This window comes from Phyllobates terribilis, unplaced genomic scaffold (genome assembly GCF_046119375.1).
Source record: "Phyllobates terribilis strain yellow unplaced genomic scaffold, ASM4611937v1 Scaffold_7__3_contigs__length_470593459, whole genome shotgun sequence".
NCBI lineage: Eukaryota > Metazoa > Chordata > Amphibia > Anura > Dendrobatidae > Phyllobates > Phyllobates terribilis.
Genome location: NW_027362767.1, coordinates 327,350,745 through 327,370,922, shown reverse-complemented (window position 1 = coordinate 327,370,922; position 20,178 = coordinate 327,350,745). Strand labels below are relative to the sequence as shown.

General features: G+C 44.4%; 1 protein-coding gene across 2 annotated transcripts in view; it reads right to left on the bottom strand.

Annotated features, from left to right (window-relative positions):
• RNF128 (ring finger protein 128) overlaps window positions 1-20,178 on the bottom strand; it is a 278,328-nt gene that overhangs the window by 20,326 nt on the left and 237,824 nt on the right. For both annotated transcript variants that reach the window (XM_073641194.1, XM_073641193.1), the window contains exon 3: window positions 2,091-2,162. In XM_073641194.1, coding sequence (XP_073497295.1) covers window positions 2,091-2,162 — 72 coding nt within the window. The remainder of the gene's footprint in view (window positions 1-2,090; window positions 2,163-20,178) is intronic.

Here is a 20,178-nt window from a genome sequence, read left to right as displayed (position 1 = left end):
GGGACAGTATAGAGACTTTGCTTTATAGGGGGGATACACTGAGAGGATAGTGTGAAGAGGGGGTTCAACATGGTAAGGAGAGGGCAGTGTGGAGGGCAGGTACCATAAGAGGGACAGTGTGGGGGGTCATATTTTGTGCAGGAAATATAGTGAGAGGCAATTATTTATTCAGGGGCTTAGCGTAGGGCAGATATTTTTATTCAGGAGCATTATAATAACTCTGCTATCTTTAAGTGCATTGTGTGGATGTGCTGTAGAAGACGAGAGAAGATGGAAGTCTGCAGAGACTGCTGTGGATGGAAAAAAGTCATCATGAAGTCTGAACAAGATGAAGAAGAAAAGAAAGAATGACTCCAGAGACATCACCTACCTACCTACCTGGATGTAAATTTTTTTTTTTTTGTGATACTGACTAATGCTCATATTTTTATTTCCGTTAGGAGCATTAAAAGAGATTGTCAAAGTTTGTGATGAGTCTGCAGTCAATGTGACTGCAAACTTCTGAATTCTCACAGTGTGCACTGCACACGGTCAGGATTCTCTGGTGTCATTGATTTGCATATGTGCAGACACATGCCAACTAGACGTGTGTGGCCTCACTCAATGACAATAAATTGAGTGGGGCTGGACAAGTCTAATTGGAATGTGGCCAGAAGCATACAAATTGCATACTTGTGCAAGGGAGGATCCTAAAAGCTTACACTGCATGCGCTGTGAGAATTCAGAAGTCTGAAGTCAACTGCAGACTTTCATCTTGAGCAAGTCCTTTAATTAGAAGATTAAGCCCTGCAGCATGCCAATCCTAACAGCGTGTAATATACTCACCGTCAGGATTCAGCTCTGCTTGCTGGTTCCAGCAGTCATCACATGGCCACCATATGCGATTTTCATACTGACGTTCACATGACAACTATCTTATCTTCCTGCTTCTCTCAGAAAGAATTAGGGAGAGCAGCTCGTCGACACGTAACTAAGTGTGCAAATTGCATGTGTGTTGAGGCCAGGGTGGGGGGCTCCAAACTGAGTCCTTGCTTTGGGTGTTGGAAGACCTACATCCTCCTCTGTATTTCACGGCACCAAAAAGCTAAAATCTGTGTAATCCACTAAACTGCGTAATGACTCCGCTTCCATTCGCCTCGGCCATCACTGCACAGGCTCACAGTGCAGGGTATACAGGGGATCCAGTTTCCTCACCATGTAAAACAGGTGTTCAGAAATCTGAGCATTGTGGCTTTTGGCAGAATTCATGTCAGAAAATGTAACACAATGTCAAGAGGTGAAATCTACACACTAGTTTCAATCAGTAAGTGTAAAATAAGTTTCTGGGATATGGAAACAAAACCAGAACGCTCCAAAACAAAGATACGGTAACAGTCTTCACATGAAATTAATCCATCGTTTATGCTTGTTAACATACATTATAGAAGGGATAGATTAGTTTTAGGTAGATTGGGTGCTCAAACTGCTAAAAGTTTGTGATCAAATCCTGTTTAACTTTGATCTTTAAGCATTGCAGCATTTCCTCAAAATGGTCATGGGTCACCTAGTTATATTATGTACGGTTTACAATGTCATATACCCAGAGTACCCGAGAGCAGACTCCAGTACCCTATATATAATAGTTAGGTGTCGGTCAACGGTTGGGTCAGCCGGTCGTTAAGCCAACTCAACACAGGAACTCCTTGCTTGGCCAAGTGCTTCTATATTCTGCATGAGCGAGCCGCTGCCAGGTACTTTTTGGCATTGGCATAAATCAGCCGAAGAACAAAAAGGATCGGCAGTTTGAAATCGGACATGCCGGATCCTTCTCTCCCCTGACATCGGAAAAGTTGGGAGAACTACACGCACATCTGACTGTTGGCCGAACCTGCCAACATGATGGGAGCCTTCTTTTTGGAAGCCAAATACCAACAGGAGTAAAATATAAGAAAAGCTTTATATAGAACATTACCATGAGTTTCTAGATTGGAAAACCTTGTGATTATGGATCAAGTGGATATTATTTGAACTATTGAACAAAACCCTTGCTCTTAGAATATGGAAATAATAATGATATTTTCCCATGACATTGGAAGCTCAACCAACATTACCTTATCTCCTTGTTTGATGGTGCGCAACTGCAGTTGGCCAATTGCATTCTTGGCTTCATCTTTCAGCTTTCTCTGCAAGAATAAAGCATAGTAGTTAAAAATGGAGCTGAACATTGCATACCGACAAAAGTCTACACATACAAGATGGTAGAAAACCTAAGAAGTCTTCAGTGTCGAAGAAAATACACACCAAAGCATCTTCCCCAGCTACGTAAAATAACAGATAGGGTTGTTTGACTTGTAATGTAGGAACTGTAGAGCATTGAATGGTGCCTTTTAGGTCAGAGGAGAAAGGTTACACAGATTACTAAGCTTTTTATGGTTAGAAGAAATCTGCAATGGAAAGTATCTTATTCTATCATCTTATCAGAATGATATGCTTTGGATTGGGAGTGAAAGTAAATTGGAGCACCAAACATCTTAAACTGTTCCTCAATTCCTAGAAAGATTAAATCGATACAACTTATCTGGAATAATGACATCACTTCATAAGTAGCTCTCTCTAAAATACAAAAAGAAGTGAAACAAACACTGGTAAATGTCAAATTCCAAAAGGAAAATTTGGGTATTTCTTGGTTTTATGCTTGGTTCAATTTGATCACCATTAGATTTCTATATAACTCTTTTAGCCGCTTTAACAGGCTTCTCAATTGCAAATACTGTATGTGTACCAACACAGCCATTCATTCACCAAGGGTTTATCTATAGGAAACAAAGAAGCTGCCATTGCACTTGAGGCTGGAGTCTAAGGTGACTCAAAAGAAACCACTCGCTTATCATACGTGATTGATGGGACGAGCTTGGTTACAGATTTTGCTTTGGGACAAAGCTTCAAGTTACACTTCTGCATCCCCAGTAGTGGCATACAAGGAATTGTAAAAAATTATCAGTCAAATTTGCAGAACTGAGAAGAGGCAGGAAGTTTAGAGCAAAAAATATATATAATATAAAAAAAAAAAATAATTTTTTTTTTTTTTTTTTTTAAAAATTGAAGAATTTTCCTTTGGAAACAAAGAAAATGGGACGCCGACTGGTCCCATGGATTCAATTGTATCCACTTAGGTTTTACTAGAGTAGAAAAAAAAATGATTATCTATCCATCGTGACTAGCAAAGAGACAACAGCCGGAATAATTAGATATATCAGATTGCGAAGAGACTGTTGGTGAATAATATTCTAGTTACCAGGACAAACGTCACTTAACATACTGAGATCATCATATTAGTAGCCTTTCTTGTACTGCGGGATTCTTTATAGTTCACGGAAATGGCAACTATGTCAGCTGATCAGTTCCTTATACTGTTTGGTAGCAAGGTAAAAGTGAAAAAAGTTTACAGGAATTGATTGAATTCAGAGCAGTTCTGACTAATTGCAAATGTATTTTCATTGAATGCAGCTATGGTTCCATCAGGGAGGCACGCCTCAAGTTCAGCCAGGGATTAAAAACAAAAGATATCAGACAGAGCTGCCGGAATTTTTAATGGGGGCGGGGGAGATTTTTTCTGATGCCACAGTGCCCTCAAATTTTTAAGAGAACTGTGTCTGTTCCCTATAGTTGGGCACAATGCTCCTACTCAATCATTAGAGTGCAAAAGATAACTGTGCCCAATAGTGCTGCCCAAGGGGACATCATCTCTGCACAATATATACACACTGTAGGGGGTTCACGCTTTTGGGTAGCCGCAGGTTTTATATCAAAATAGAATGCAGTTTATTGTCAATCATAAACTTTACAGCTCCAAGACAAAAACAAACTTCCTTCAGTATCAATGGATAACAAACAGCCCTTTTCTTCAGGCAGAATGAAACAAAATAAATATAGCAGCCTCACAAACCTCTGTATTCCCAGCAGCAGCTCACACTTCTATTAAATGTGTTCACCAAACACCTCTGTTTGGCTCCAGCACTCTTCTTTGCAGAGCAGACTGACCAGCAACTCTGCCTGTCTCCAGTCTCACATTCCGCACTTCTGAGCTAACGCAACTTATTAGGCCTTTAACCCCTGATTGGATGACCGAAATCAACTTTTCACCTACAGGTTCTTTTGGCTACTCCAAAAACCCAGACCCAAAATCCAGTCACATCAAACCCTCTCAGTAACCTAGTATTACTGCTACAGCTTACACTACAGACATCTACCATCCAGAACCTTACCTCCTTGCTTTCCTACAACACTTCGAATTATTGATTTCTCTATGAAGATAGTGGCGTCCAGGGTGATTATGTTATGTCATTGGGACTCCATGTTAATAAAGGATACTACACAGTTTTGGTTGAAATTGTCCATTTCGATGAACTATAAAACAATTGCTCATCAGTTTAGCTGATTGATCACAGGCCAAGATTGTTTGAACTCTAGAGGGCACGTTTGACTTTTTTGGCCAAAATATGGGAGAATTATCTTTCTGGGAATATACTTTCAGGGGAGGATGGTTAGTCTATGAAAGATCTTTCCTTGAATGAATATACCCAGAAAAATCCTTTATTTATTGCCTTGCTACACTGAACATGAGTGGCTGGGTTGAACAACTTAAACAGGCAGTATGAACCGAAATGTGTATGTCTGTCAAGGTTGCGATCATTCAACCAGCAATATGCTTTGATTTAATGTAGGCCTTAACTTAAAGTGGATTACACTACCCAACCAGTGATGTTAAACGATTGCCGATCGATACATACTTGCCAATTGGTGGTCATTTAATAGCCTGTTTAGGCAGGACGATCGCATTTAATATGCACACAGAATGATCAGTAATACATCGTACAGTGCTTTAGCCTGCCAATGTTCTTACCAGCACAGGTCCCATTTACACAGAACAATGCGCTGTCGAGAACTAAGATCTTTTAAGCCAGGCAAAAGATCATTTCACCCAATGAACAAGCATTTTGCTTGTACATTTGATGATCGGTAGCCTGTTTACACTGCAAGACTATCAAGATAAGAGTGTTTCAAGGAACCCTCATTCACAAAACTTGTATCGGATAAGTGCACCTTTCTACACATCTTTTTTATTGCCCTCTAGCCCGTTTCAGACATCAGTCTCTACACTTCTCATTGGTTTTCCAGTCTGATAAGCCAATTGACATTGTGGTTTTACCTAAACTGCTAGATTACTGTATTTTAGGTGCATTCCCCGGGCTCATCAGTGTGTATTATACAGGCATACGTGCATCAATGTACAGCTTCTTCCAGGTATAGCAGAGGTCATTCTTGCTCTTCGCTTTAGTAGCAGACACTCAAACATGGAAAATATGGTAGAAGTGGGTAACTGGGTAAGACTTGTTCAGGTGTGCGCTTTCATGTGTCGACATGAAAAGTATGAACGTAAAAAAAAAAAAAAAAAAAAAATCTGATAAAGCTATGGAGATTATTTCACCAAGGTCAGGTCACTGCCAGGTAGATCAAGAACATGTGGGTTCTACAGTTTAGCTTAAAGTATCACCAACTTGGAATACACATAACTTATCTGTACTCCGTGTATTAACTTATTGCTTCTGTATCACAGAACATTTTGGGTTTTGCATTTGGTAATCAAATGTTGGCAAGTATACAAGTTCTAAAAGCAAAAGTCAACCTTTTAACACCTAAAAATCAAAGCAACAAACATGGAACCATGTGAATAACGCCTCATATAAGCCTTATCTGTGTGCATTGATAAGCAGCCACCCCTTGTGAATGGTAGGTGCGCGAGTGCTCGTGTGGCGCCCCTGAGGGTTCAGTCACCACAGAGGTACTGCATCTCACCCAGTGGTGTGGTATCTCACTGTCAGGTAAGGGTAGAGTACTGCCCGGGACCAAAACACCTGCATCCAACACATTCCACTTCAGTGGGGGCAGGGCGAGATTGCTTCTAAGGGGGAGCACAGTCCCTGGTCCCTAGCTGGAGGGTGGAACTATGTAGTGGGTGTGGGTGGAGGATGTAGTTTAGGGGAGCACAGACAGAAGGATGTAAAAGGGGGAACCATCTTGGAAGTGAGGGCTTAGTCTGAGGAGTAGGAGTGGGAGCAGAAGCTCTGCTCAGGGAGGAGCGGGCCTGAGTGAGAGGCCCAGGAGGTCTGACTGAAGAGGAGAGGAGCAAGAAGGAAGGCTCCAGAAGGAAAGAGGATCCTAGGGGTACGGACCGTGCTGGCAGCCACCCGTACGCCCGAATCTACCAAGAGTGGAAGGATCAGGCCGCAAAGGGGACCGGCCCCCAACTAGTGAGAATTGCAATATTCAACTAGAAACCGGAGGCTTCTACATTTTCAGGGTGTAGTTGCCACAGCCGCAATTAAATCGCCAAGAAGGTAGCCACACAAGATCCAGGGAACTTCAGGTTGCCCGCCAAGATCTGCGGTTACCGGCTTGGGACACTGCGAGGCGCAGGGCAGGAGGGCGAGAGCCAGTGCAGGAAGACGACCAGGAGGGACACACAGAAAGGGGTCCCGCTAAGTGCTCTTGAATTACCTGAGGGTTTGCTGAACCCCTCCCTGAGTAAACACCGGACGATGTGGGTGGTTATGAACTGCAGTTGTAAACAGGAGCAACGCGAGATTCGCAAGTAAAAACCCTGAAGACTGCACCCCAGTGTCTCTGAATAATTGCTGCACCATCATCCCCTGCACCACACTGCACAACCACAGTTACTTCATCATCTACCATCACCGCACCGCCCTGGAGCTTAGCTCTACCTGTGGAGAGCTGAACCAACTCTGCTGCATTGACATCAGCTCCAGAGGACCTGCTCCGCAGCGGCGGCTCCATATAGCCGCATACCACAGGTGGCGTCATGAACATTTCATAAAAGCTATAGCCGGATTTTGGTAAGAACTTACCTGTAAAATCCTTTTCAGCGAAGGAAGGAAGGGAGACACAGATTCTCTACTTCGTTGGTAGGCGGAGCCCCATAGGATAGTCACCTCAGATTGGAAAATGACGACCGGCCCCTCCAGTATATAGGCTCCTCCTACTCCCATGTTCATCAGTCCGTACACAAGCTAAGGAAGAGCAGACCAACCAGCAGAACAACATATCCCCTTCTGAAATTTCAGAAATGAGAGAAAACAGGTTATGTAATAGAAACACACAGTCTTAGGCATACCCCATTGGACCTGACAACTGTGTAGAGCTGGCGAAACTGGAAGGAGAGCCGTAGAGCGGAAACCAAGTCCAGAAGATCGACATCAGGAAGGAGACGCGCTGCATCTAGAAACACAAAAAAACACTTCTGCCCTGGGAGGGTGCTGTGTCTCCCTTCCTTCGCTGAAAAGGATTTTACAGGTAAGTTCTTACCAAAATCTGGCTTTCAGCAGCAGAAGGGAAGGAAGGGAGACACAGATTCTCTACTTCGTGGGACGTCCTAAAGCAGTACCTACTTAAGGGTGGGAAATAGAGGCAGAAGCTTCCATAACCCAAAACTTAGGCAAGAGCGCAAACCGCGCTAAATAACGGAAAACTAAGTAAAGGGATAACTTAAATTACCGCCGCCTGCAGGACCCTGCGTCCCAGGGCCGCATCGGCTGAAGCACTTATGTCCACCTTATAAAACTTCGTAAAGGTGTGAACGGAGCGCCAGGTGGCCGCCCGGCAGAGCTGCGCTGCCGAGGCCCCCTGACGAAAAGCCCACGATGAGCCAATGGCTCTCGTGGAATGAGCTTTAACTTTAACCGGACAAGGCTCGCCCTTGAGCCGGTACGCTTCCAGGATAGCTGAACGGATCCACCGAGCTATCGTGTCTTTGGAAGCACGTTGACCACGCCGACGACCTGCCGAAATTATAAAAAGAGTCCGACTTCCGAAAACCTTGAGTGATCGTAAGATAGAACTTCAATGCCCGCACTAAGTCCAACGAGTGCAAGGCCCGCTCCCTTGGATTCTTAGGTCCTGGACAAAGAGAAGGCAGCACAATGTCCTGATTAATGTGGAATTGTGACACTACCTTAGGCAAAAAATCTTCACGAGTACGAAGCACCACGCGATCCGGAAAAAATTCCAGAAAAGGAGGTGAGCAAGAAAGTGCTGCCAATTCCGATACCCTTCTCAAAGAGGTGACTGCCACCAAGAAGGCCACCTTCCAAGAAAGTAGTGAAAGTTTAGCAGAATCCATAGGCTCAAAAGGCCTATGCTGAAGGGCTTCCAGGACTAGATTAAGCCGCCATGGTGCCACAACTGCCCTCCGTGGCGGAAACTGACGTGCGACTCCGCAAAAAAAAAAAAGAGCGCACATCCCTGTGAGAGGCAATAGCCTTCCTAAAAAGTGCGGAAAGAGCAGATACCTGTCCCCGCACCGTACTAACTGCCAAACCCCTGGCCAGACTAGATTGCAGAAAGGCCAAGAAGTTGGGGGATGGAAAAAACCCTCGGGTTTCTTGAGGATCCAGAACACCATGAATAGAAAGACTCCCAAGTTCTGTGATAAATCCTGGACGTAGCTGGACTCCGGGCCGCCCGCAAGGTAGCAATGACCTCGGGCGAAAAACCGCGACGGGTCAAGATCTCGGTCTCAAGAGCCACGCCGTCAAACGAAGGGACCTCAGGTCCGGATGATGAATGGGCCCCTGAGTGAGCAAGTCCGGGCGAAGGGGCAGCGGAAACGGAGGTGCCGCCTGAAGAGACACCAGCGTCGAATACCATGTCCTCCGCGGCCAGTCTGGTGCTATCAGAATTATTGATACCCTTTCGAGTTTGATCAGTCGGATCACCAGAGGTAGTAAGGATATTGGCGGAAACGCATAGATCAGCTTGAACTGACCCAACGGGGCCACTAGAGCATCCACCGCCACCGCCTCCGGGTCCCTGTACCTGGACATGAACGTCGGAACCCTGGCGTTCAGCCTGGATGCCATCAAGTCCACCTGAGGAGTCCCCCAACGGGAACACAGCAGAGAAAACACTTCTGGATGGAGACTCCATTCCCCAGGGTCCACTTGCTCGCGACTGAGGAAGTCCGCCGAGATATTCAACACCCCTGGAATGTGAATTGCAGAGATTGCTGGAACTTTGGACTCGGCCCAGACCAGGATCCGAGAGACCTCCGACATGAGACTGGAACTCCTCGTCCCGCCTTGGTGGTTGATGTACGCGACAGAGAAATATTGCTCTCAACTCCAAAATGTTGATCGGGAGAGACGACTCCTTTGGCGACCAGACCCCCTGAATCCAGAGGTCGTTCCAAACTCCCCCCCCCCCCCCCCCCCCAGCCTGTCCGGCTGGCATCGGTTGTCACCACCGACCATCTCGGAGGAAGGAAGGATTTCCCCATGGATAGAGTCTCCGGACGTAACCACCATCCAAGAGATTCTCGCACCCTGCGGTAGATAATGACCAAGCGATCCAGAGAAGTTAGCAATCGATCCCTATGGGTCAGAATAAGGCTCTGGAGATCCCGGGAATTAAATTGTGCAAATGGTACTGCTTCCATAGTTGCCACCATTTGACCCAGAAGGCGCATGCATTCCCAAAGGGACATTGACAGCACCGACCTCATAGCCTGGACCAGAAGACGAAGGTTCGTCTGTTTGACAGGAGGCAGGGACACAACTGCCCGAACAGTATCGAACTGCATCCCCAGGAAAATAATGGACTGTGCTGGCTCCAATGACGATTTCTTCCAATTGATCAGCCACCCGAAGTCCATCAGGTACTGAAGGGAGAGATCGCGAGCCGATATTGCCTCCTCCGCTGTGGGTGACACTATGAACAGGTCGTCCAGGTAGGGGAGGATCGTAACCCCCTGTCTTTGAAGAAGTGCCATGAGAGGAGCCAGAATTTTTGTAAAAACCCTGGGAGCTGAGGCCAACCCGAAAGGCAGGGCCACAAACTGGTAATGGGCTTGACCTATAGCGAAACGCAAGAAACGCTGGTGAGCCCTGCCGATAGGGATATGCAAATAGGCGTCGCGGATGTCTATGGACACCAAGAAATCGTACTGCGACAGGTGCGCTATCACCGATCGGAGAGACTCCATGCGGAACTTCCGTGTCCGGACGTAAATATTCAAATCCCTGAGATCCAGCACCGGACGAAACTTGTCCTCCTTTTTGGGGACCACAAAAAGGTTGGAATAAAAACCCCTTTCCCTGGTCTTCCGGAGGAACCTGAACCACCACACCCTGCTGTAGGAGAGAGTCGACCTCCTGAAACAGTGCGGCAGCCAGTCTTGGCACGGACGGAATGCCCGTCAGACGAAACCTGTCTGGAGGCAGCGAATGAAACTATGAATTAGCCTGCCGACATAACCCGTGTCACCCAGGCGTCTGCTATGTGGGATGCCCAGATCGACCCGAATTGTAGCAGACGACCTCCCACCCGAGATCCCTGGCGTCAGTCAGCCTTAGCGGACTTTTTATCAACCTCCCGTCTGTCCTGACGGGACCGTTGCTTCCAAGGAGTACGAGATTTCTGGGCGGATCTGCCGGAGGATGAGGGACGACCCAATCTCCAAGAAGGCTGACTGAATCGTCCCCTGGCCCGAAAGGACCGAAGACCTCTGCCAGGCCCTGTCCTGCTGGCTGTGGATGCCACTGCCTTTTTCCCCCAGGCAGAGTAACAACCTTAGCTTTAGCTTTGGCAATTAGTTCCGAAAGATCTGAACCAAAGAGGTGACCGCCCTTATATGGCAGACTAAGCAATCCCTGTTTGGATACTGCATCCCCGGTCCACTGTTTAAGCCACAGAGCTCTTCTAATCGTGACTGCTGAAGCCTGAGCCCTGGACAGAATTGAAGCAGTGTCCAGTACTGCATCTCTGCCATAACACATAGCTTCTTCCATTCGCTGAAAAAGCTTTTCCACTTCTGAACGCGAAGTCCCATCCTGCCACGCCGCTGATCCAACCACCGCAGAGAAGCCTCACCGGCCCACATGGCCCCCAAGGCCGCTCAGAAACCATGACCCGCGGCTTCATAGATGGATTTCGCCGCTGACTCCGATCTTCTGTCCAAAGGATCCTGAAGATTGGCTCTCCCTTTAACAGGAAGCAGGGAAGACTTGGTCAGCTGAGACAGATATATCCACCTCAGGAGAGGGAACCCAATTAGTAACCATCTCCTTGGCACAGGGATATAGGGCATCAAAAAAACGCGTTCCTCGGAAGAGTTTATCCGGACACTGACGCTCCTTCTCCACCGCTTCGTTAAGTTCCTCATGCGCAGGTAATGTAGAACGAACACGGCGCGTCTTCTGATACAGACGGCCCGACCTAGACGGTCTTGTTGGCTCTTCAGACAGCTCTAATACTTCCCGCATGTCCTTAATAAGCCCATCTACGCGACCAGAAAGAGAAACAGAGCGATCCTGTTGATCCTCCTCTTCGGACTCAGAAATTTCATCAACCGAATCTGTTGGTGAATCCGAAGCCTCTGATGCGCTCTGCGAGGGAGACAACGCCACCATAGTCTTGCGGCGCTTTTTACCTTGTGGCATCGGGTGTGATCTAGCTGACACCCACTGTCCCAGGAGACTAGAGAGACTATCAATGGAGCGAGTGAGCGCCTCCACCTTAACATCACTGAGCGTTGAACTTGATGTAGTAGAAGGCCTGAGTGTATCAGAGGCGTGCGACTGAACCTGAAACGGATCAGGAGACCGATCCGCACTCCCAGGCCCCTGATCCGACATGCCACCCACACCAGATGCCAGGATGTACAACAAGGATGGCAAAAAAGTGTGAAAGCTGCACAGCCTGTTTTCAAAACACATACACACACACATTATATATATATATATATATATATATATATATATATATATATATATATATATATATATATATATATATATATATATATATATATATATATATATATATATATATACGACAGGCTCTGAAGGGTTAAAGCTCACCCTTAGAAAAGAGCTACCCCAGAAATGCCGAGCAAAAAATCAATAGGGGGAAACTCCCTTAAACACCATGTGTTTCCCCTAAAGCTCCACTTTTTCAGAAGGGGTTAACATCACAGCAACTATAATACTACACAGCCTAAAAGGTCAGTGAAGTAAATAGCTTTAGGAGAGAAAGCGGCAGTGCTCCTGGCGACTCCTAATAGGTAGCCTGGAGAGACAGCACTGACAAAGAACCCCTGCCAGAGGCAGAGGGGACTCACCGGTACTGCGGCGACCGCTCCTCCTAAGTGTGTGGACGGACGGGGAGCAGAGAGCAGGAGGCACCGCTGGACGCTGGAGAGAGGAGCAGGGACCGCCAGCGCACGCTCAACCAAGCGCTTCCTGCCTAAGTAATGACGGCAGAAAGCCAGGAGACGCTAAGCCACGCCCCCCGCCAAAGCCCGCGCTTATTCAAACAAAAACGAGGGCAGAAAACTTCCTACCTCTATGAAGGCAGGAAGCAAGTCAATAAAAGCAAGAAAACGCGCGCCAATACAGGGAGCTTCCTGCCTTAATGAAGGCAGGAAGCAAAAACGAAAAAGCATGCGCAAATAAAAATAAAAATTACTGGCCTCCGTCTCTGCTCCCCAGTCAAGGCAGCGTCTGAAATAGACAAGAAACACACAGGCAGTACACTTGCCGTAGCCGTCAAAGATACTCTTTAGACCAAAGAGCACTTACCCGGCTGAACGCCACAGGGATCCTTAGGGATGTGTGGCGCCATGGCCCTTTGCTCCCCCCCTATGGCGGAGCACGCAGGGACCCTCTCAGATGTGTGGTGTGCACCTCCGCCAGGGAGCGCCCTGTATCCCCCGGGGCCGGCAGGCATAAGTGGGAACCTCCTCAAGGGGTACACAGAGCTGCCAGGGGAGGGTCAGGGGTCTCAGCAGCACCGAGACCCCCAGAGACCTCTAGACCACGGGGGGTCCAGGACTCGCTGGATATAAAATAACTCTTCTGAGGAGCTGCCGAAGCAGCGACTATCCTCAGACAAAAAGACTGATGAACATGGGAGTAGGAGGAGCCTATATACTGGAGGGGCCGGTCGCCATTTTCCAATCTGAGGTGACTATCCTATGGGGCTCCGCCTACCCACGAAGTAGAGAATCTGTGTCTCCCTTCCTTCCCTTCTGCTGCTGAAAATCCCCTTTCCCAAATTCCACTTTTATTGACCGCCCTGGGTCCCGGACCGGGTCACCGCCACTGTGACATCTCCCCTAGCAACGACCACCCGGCTACCGAGTACCCCAAGGCCCAGGGGGTGCATCACTTGTTCATCAGGCTTTTTGCAATGTACTTCCTCCATCATGCCACTGGGGCCCGGATGCATCCTGCAGCTAATTGGTACTTTAACCAAGCGTTGGCAAGTATCTCCTCTTTTTCTGTGGTATTTTGTGCATTAGATATGTTTTTTTTTAAGTCGAAAATCCTGTACTCAAGGTCTCAAAATATCTCGACTGGGGTCAGAACTCCATTCTACTGATCGAAAGCACCAATTTTAGACAGAGGGGCCAATTCATTAAGACCAGCATTGGGCACACCAATCTTAACAGATGGGTTTGCTGGAGTACAACGTGCCTAACCAGTTAGGAGGTGCATGCTACTTAATGAATTAGACACATCTCTTAACTGCCTTGCACCTGTGCCAGAAACGTTACTCCAGTCAGGAACTAGAGTACATTTCTGGAAAATCTTACACTAGTAAAGTGACAGGCTTAGCCACGTCCCATCCTACCAATGTTCTGCCCATTTTGGTGAAGTTGGCTGGAACTGGCGTAAAAACGCCAAATTAAAGTATTTTATTCCAGAACACTGACGTAAATACTTTCAAGTATCGGACCCAAAAGTTTTAAATGTAATGTTCAGTCCGCCTCCAGAGAAAGTAACTATATATTGCTTTAATACTGAATTATTTGTATGACAATAAGCCGAATGACTAAAAACCATACATTAACAAGATCAGGAAACAACTACGAGCAAATCAAAACTAAAGACCCATTACCCCAAATGAAATGCTTTCCAGTTTGCATATCTATTATTAGTGGGATGTGGGGGGAGTTATGAGACCCTCAAAGTCATTAGGGGGCAGAACCGGCCAAAATCAACAGGAACAACTGACATTAGTCAGACTTGTACGGGGACATTAAGTGTTGGCGAGCACCGGAAATTGTGGGTGTAACCATTAAACTAAATAAATAGTAATAAAAAAAAATGTAGTGCATTTATCCACAATATAATTTTTAAAAGGACCAAATTAAACCAAACACTGCAGATAGACAGATGCATATTTAGCTGTGCAAACCAGAGAGAGCTAGAGATAGATATATATATATATATATATATATATATATATATATATATATATATATATATATATATATATATATATATATATATATATATATATATATATATATATATATATATATATATATATATATATATATATATATATATATATATATATATATATATATATATATATATATAGATCTGTACCAATTGTCAAATTCCACAAGCGCAGAAGAACGTGCAGAGATAGCCTGTGCCAGTCACTCACTTTACAACTCAATCAGCTGTGCAGGTGTATTACCATATCAGCTGGCCAGCTACCCAACAAAAGCAGGCAGATAGCGGGTTTGTTCCTCACACAGGAGGGGTTAAGCAGTACTTGTAGACAGAGCAGTCTCCGGCCGACACATTCAATATTGCTTCATAGATACGGGCAAATTATCGACATTTACCAAGGACTTATCAGTACAAACACTGCACACAAATTACTGGCAAATAAAATATATGTATATAGAGAAAAACTGAAATGTGGTAATGTTCAAAATGGAATCAGCAGGATATCATACCCCCAATTTATTTATAGGCACATTAAGTTCTTTCAATGTAAAGACCATCAATACCTTTACATGGCCAGTCCGTTCCTCCATTACTAAGAAATTAGCGTTTGGATCAATATGCAAATAAGATTGAAAGGCTATGGTAGCTCTGAAGCCTCTGCCACTCCAGCTCTATTTCCCATCCACCGCCTCCCGCTTGACTGATGGCTCATTTGCTTGAAGTCACAGCATAGAGGCAGTCAGTCAAGAAAGAGAAGACGGCATAAGGCCGGGGAATAGAGCTGGAGTGACAGAGGCTTCAGATCTACCATAGTTCTTCAACCTCAATTGCTTATGAATTCAAACACTGATTTCACAATAACGAAGGAACACATTGGCCATGTAAAGTTTTCCTTTCTCAGTTGATTATTGCACAAGACCTCATACAAATGTCTGTGTTGTCCTATAGGTTTGATCAGTGTTTTCATGTCTGGAACATGCATTCATGTGTTGAAAGGGGAAAAAAAAAAAAAAAAGAAATTTGGATCTAACACGCTGATGGAAAAAAAAAAAAAACATTAAAAAAGTACTCTGAGCAGCACCATGTTGGTGCCAAACGAAGAAGCCCATTTCATTGTGCCATACATTTCCAAAATAACTCCTCCATAGTTGGCCAATTCATAAATGGCAGTGTTGCCACCTCGATGCATTGCAAAAATATATAGTTTATAAAGTAGGAACGCCAAAAAGTGCCCAAGTACCATCATAAAATACAAACATAAGTTGTTCTAATAAAGGGTCACGTACAAAGTCTATAGACAATATTAAGATTGCGGTAGTCAAGTTTTGTCTGCCCCAGGCCATCAATGGTGCCAGAGTTGAAAAACACCTAAAAACGGTGGCACCTACAAGGAAAATCACATTATAGTATCATTCCACCTAAATGCCTATTGGACATGTAGTACTTCTTCCCGGTTAGTGGGGCGTATAGTACAAACTGTTATATTCCTCTTCTGGTACAAGATAGATTGCATAATATGAGATTAGAATTATCTTTATTAGCATTCTGCTGTACAAGGGTGAAAGTACAGAGCACGAGGAAATGGAGAACAGCGGCACCGAGCAGAGAAGTTAGTCTGGTTTACCCATTTTTTTTTTTTTCCCTTCAGTTCAGCACCTACGTCACAAGGGTCGTACCTGCATTCATGAAGCATGTGGGTGTTGTGACAGGAGACAAAAACATTAAACCTATCACCTCTCCAATTCAACAGCTGTAACTAAGATTAGATGCCATCATCAGGATGGACTGGTTTCTCAGGTGTCTACATTTCTGGGTGGACACCATTCCTCCTAGAGGCTCGGCTATAGGTATCCAGATCACGGCAGTATGGTAGGAAATAGGAATTCTAGTTTCAACTGTCTCAATCTGCTCTGACTCCTATAGTCCGCCGGATCTCAAAATAAACAATAAGATGCAATTTAAATAGAATTTATAAATATTTATTGTATTATAAAGTAACCAATTTACATAAGTAATTCATACGAGCGATGATCTGAGGTCACGTTGCTCCATCAGGCAAATCATTATAAAGTATCCTCAGCTATAAATGAGTAAGTAATTATCTCAAATTAAAATCTGTCACGCTACTCAAAGAAATCTCTCTAAGAAAAAAAAAAAAATCGTACTGGCCTTTAATGGGTTTTCCAAATAATCCCATGTAAAATATCAATAGGTTAAAGGGGTTATCAAGGCTTGGGACAAAAGTCTTTAGTGGCTTCACTATGTGTGCTGAATGGTAATAGGTGGGGTTCGCCTGCTGTCATGATTCTCCGGTGTGAGCAGCTGGTGGTCCAGTGCCCACTACTCATCCGGCTGCTCTATATTCACTTCCATTGAGAGAACCCGAACGCGGCTAGTGGTCACATAACCGCAAACATGTGGCTCACAGACATGCGGTCCCGAGACCACCCTGACCACCTGCTCACACCGAGAGTACCTGGGAATCATGACCACATGCGGTTCTCTCTTAAGCTTAGACAACCCCTTTAAGAAACTTTTTCTGCTTAGAAAACAAAAACCAACATAAATTCATAGAGGAACAGCAGATTCTGGCTTTCCTCTCCCAGGAATCACTTGGCCAACAATTTTTTAAAGGGGGGGGGATGGTCTTTATTTTAACATGTGTTGGGGACATAATTTATGGCAGTTACTAATATATAGATATTACAAGGTCTTCTCCTGTACTTGTCATTGCTGACTTTCTCACAGATTGCACAGTTGTCTTGTCCTCCGTATGGCTGCTGGCGGAGGAGCATGGGACCAGACCTGTCCATCAGGTCTCCTCCAACTGCTTTCACATGTACAATATTTTTCAATTGGAGGAGGGCGATTGGGACTACTGGTCACACATATCCCTCCATCAGGGTTGCATTCTATCCTGAAATTCCAGAATAGTCTGTAAAAACAGAACACTTCTTTGCCCGGTTTGTAAAAAAAAAAAAAAAATTTTGGAATGCATCTAATATCTTCATATCAGAATAATGGGCTGTAGACATGTATCACATTATAATTATCATGATTTATTATGGTTTTCCAATGTGTCCATAAAAAATATTGTCTGTCCGTGATTTTTTGATAAGTTGGCAAACCCTGCCCTCCTTCAGCAGCCAATCTGAGAACAGGAGCTCTATGTAGTTGGTGCAGCCTTCAGCACAAACAACCAGATGGCACTTTACAAAAGGAGAAGATTGATGCTAAACCTGTAATACATATATTTTTGGTTTTTTTAATGGCTTTCGGCTCCATCTCGATCAGAGTGGAACCAGGTTTTTCTCGGAAGTGGAGATAAAAAAAAAAAAAGTTTCTCCTACTTCTCCATGGTGTCAGTCCGTGAAAATCGGACTGTACTCGGATGTCATCGGAGTGCGGTCCAATGCTTTCCACAGACCCATAGACTGTTTTGTTCCAAAGCTGGGATGAAAATTGGACCTCACCGATTTTTTTCCTTCGACCACTCGGTCCGAAAGAAAAAAACCCCAAAAATAATGATGTCGGACACGTATCCATGTTATTCTACAGGGCTGCGCATGAGTGCTATCCATGAAAAGCACTCGTCTGATAATTGGTCACGTGCACAAGCTCTAATTATCAAAGACCAATCACCTAATCTTCTATGGGCACTAGGTTATGCCATATACAGGTGCATCTCATAAAATTAGGATATCAAAAAGTTAATTTCAGTTCTTCAATACAAAAAGTGAAACTCATATAGAGTCATTACAAACAGAGTGATCTATTTCAAGTGTATATTTCTGTTAATGTTGATGATTATGGCTTACAGCCAATGAAAACACAAAAGTCATTATCTCTGTAAATTAGAATACTTTATAACAACAGCTTGAAAAATGGTTTTAAAATCTGAAATGTTGGCCTACTGAAATGTATGTTCAGTAAATGCCCTCAATACTTGGTCGGGGCTCCTTTTGCATCAATTACTGCATCAATGCGGCAATGTGGCATGGAGGCGATCAGCCTGTGGCACTGCTGAGGTGTTATGGAAGCCCAGGTTGCTTTGATAGCAGCCTTCAGCTCGTCTGCATTGTTGGGTCTGGTGTCTCATCTTCCTCTTGACAATACCCATGGGGTTAAGGTCAGGCGAGTTTGCTGGCCAATCAAGCACAGTGATACTGTTGTTTATAAACCAGGTATTGGTACTTTTGGCAGTGTGGACAGGTGCCAAGTCCTGCTGGAGAATGACATTTCCATCTCCAAAAAGCTTGTCAGCAGAGGGAAGCATGAAGTGCTCTAACATTTCCTGGTAGACGGCTGCGCTGACTTTGGTCTTGATAAAACACAGTGGACCTACACCAGCAGATGACATGGCTCCCCAAACCATCACCGATTGTGGAAACTTCACACTAGACCTCAAGCAGCTTGGATTGTGGCCTCGCCACTCTTCCTCCAGACTCTGGGAGCTTGGAGTGTGTCAGTGACTGGCTTCTGGACATCTGTCAAGTCAGCAGTCTTCCCCATGATTGTGGAGCCTACTGAAACAGACTAAGGGACTTTTTAAAACGCTTAGTAAGCCTTTGCAGGTGTTTTTTGTGAATTATAATTTACTGAGATAATGACTTGTGTTTTCATTGGCTGTAAGCCACAATCATCAACATTAACAGAAATAAACACTTGAAATAGATCACTGTTTGTAATGACTCTATATATGAGTTTAGTTTTTTGTATTGAAGAACTGAAATAAGTTAACTTTTTGATGATATTTTAAATTTAGTGAGATGCACCTGTAAATGTATATATGGCACCAATAGGGCTACTAGTATGCTGCAGCATATAAGGCGCTAGATAAAAGGGTTTTTTTTTTTCCTTCTTAAATTGTCAAAAGAGCATTTCACATCCTGAAATGTGTAAGTGATTGAGCCCCCAAGTCCGGGAGTGGGATTGAAGCTTTTTTTGTAATCAGTCTCACAGACTTAGTTCGATTTTTTAGGTTGTTGATGTTGACAAAGCAGGAAGGCCACAGGACATCTGATTTACTGGAAACCATTTATGCAGAGGAGAAAGATTAAAAAAAAAAAAAAAAAAAAAAAAAAAATCCCACAGTAATTTATCTCCTTACTGCTATAAATTGTTAAGACAAAACAATCTCTGTATACTTTATGCTAAAACAGCTATTAGTTTATTGCCATTTTATCATCATGTTTCTGTGCCCACATTTGCATGCCTGGGAATTCGACTCACAAAGTCACGTTGTTTCAGATCAAGGACAATAAATAGAAACTACAACACTCCCTCTGAGTCATGGATACAATAGTCCAGAAAGAACTGATGGACAAACAGTTTAGCCCAGGAGTCATACAAGGATTTTCATCAGTATGCCGTCCTTGTGTCCGTTTAATTATTGTTTTTTACATTCAATGACCGTTTTTATGAATCAGTTAAAATATCTTTACGATACCAAATATAGTTGTTTCCTATGTTAATTGCAATGTTGCCTTAAAACGGATGCAATACAGATGATCCATATGGGATCCATTTTTTTCGTGCACACAGACTTGTATGGGCAGGTCTCATCCAGACTATGGAACAGTCTAGTGCATGCTGATGCTGAGTTTTTTTTCCTCCACACAGCCGGAGTGTCCATGAGGAAAAAAACAAAAAAAATCCTCATCTGAACAGACCTATTCAAGAACATTGGTCATCTGTGTGGTATCCAATGTTCACTTAGACACTACACGCCCGTATATTGCGCTCAATTGACGGAGCCCTTAAGAGGGGTTAATCAGGCCGGGTAGGCGTCTCTTAATAACCAACAAGCAGATTTGTGAATTTAGATATGAGCGATCAATTACAGAAAAAAAAAATTCAAAACTTATACAACAGAAAG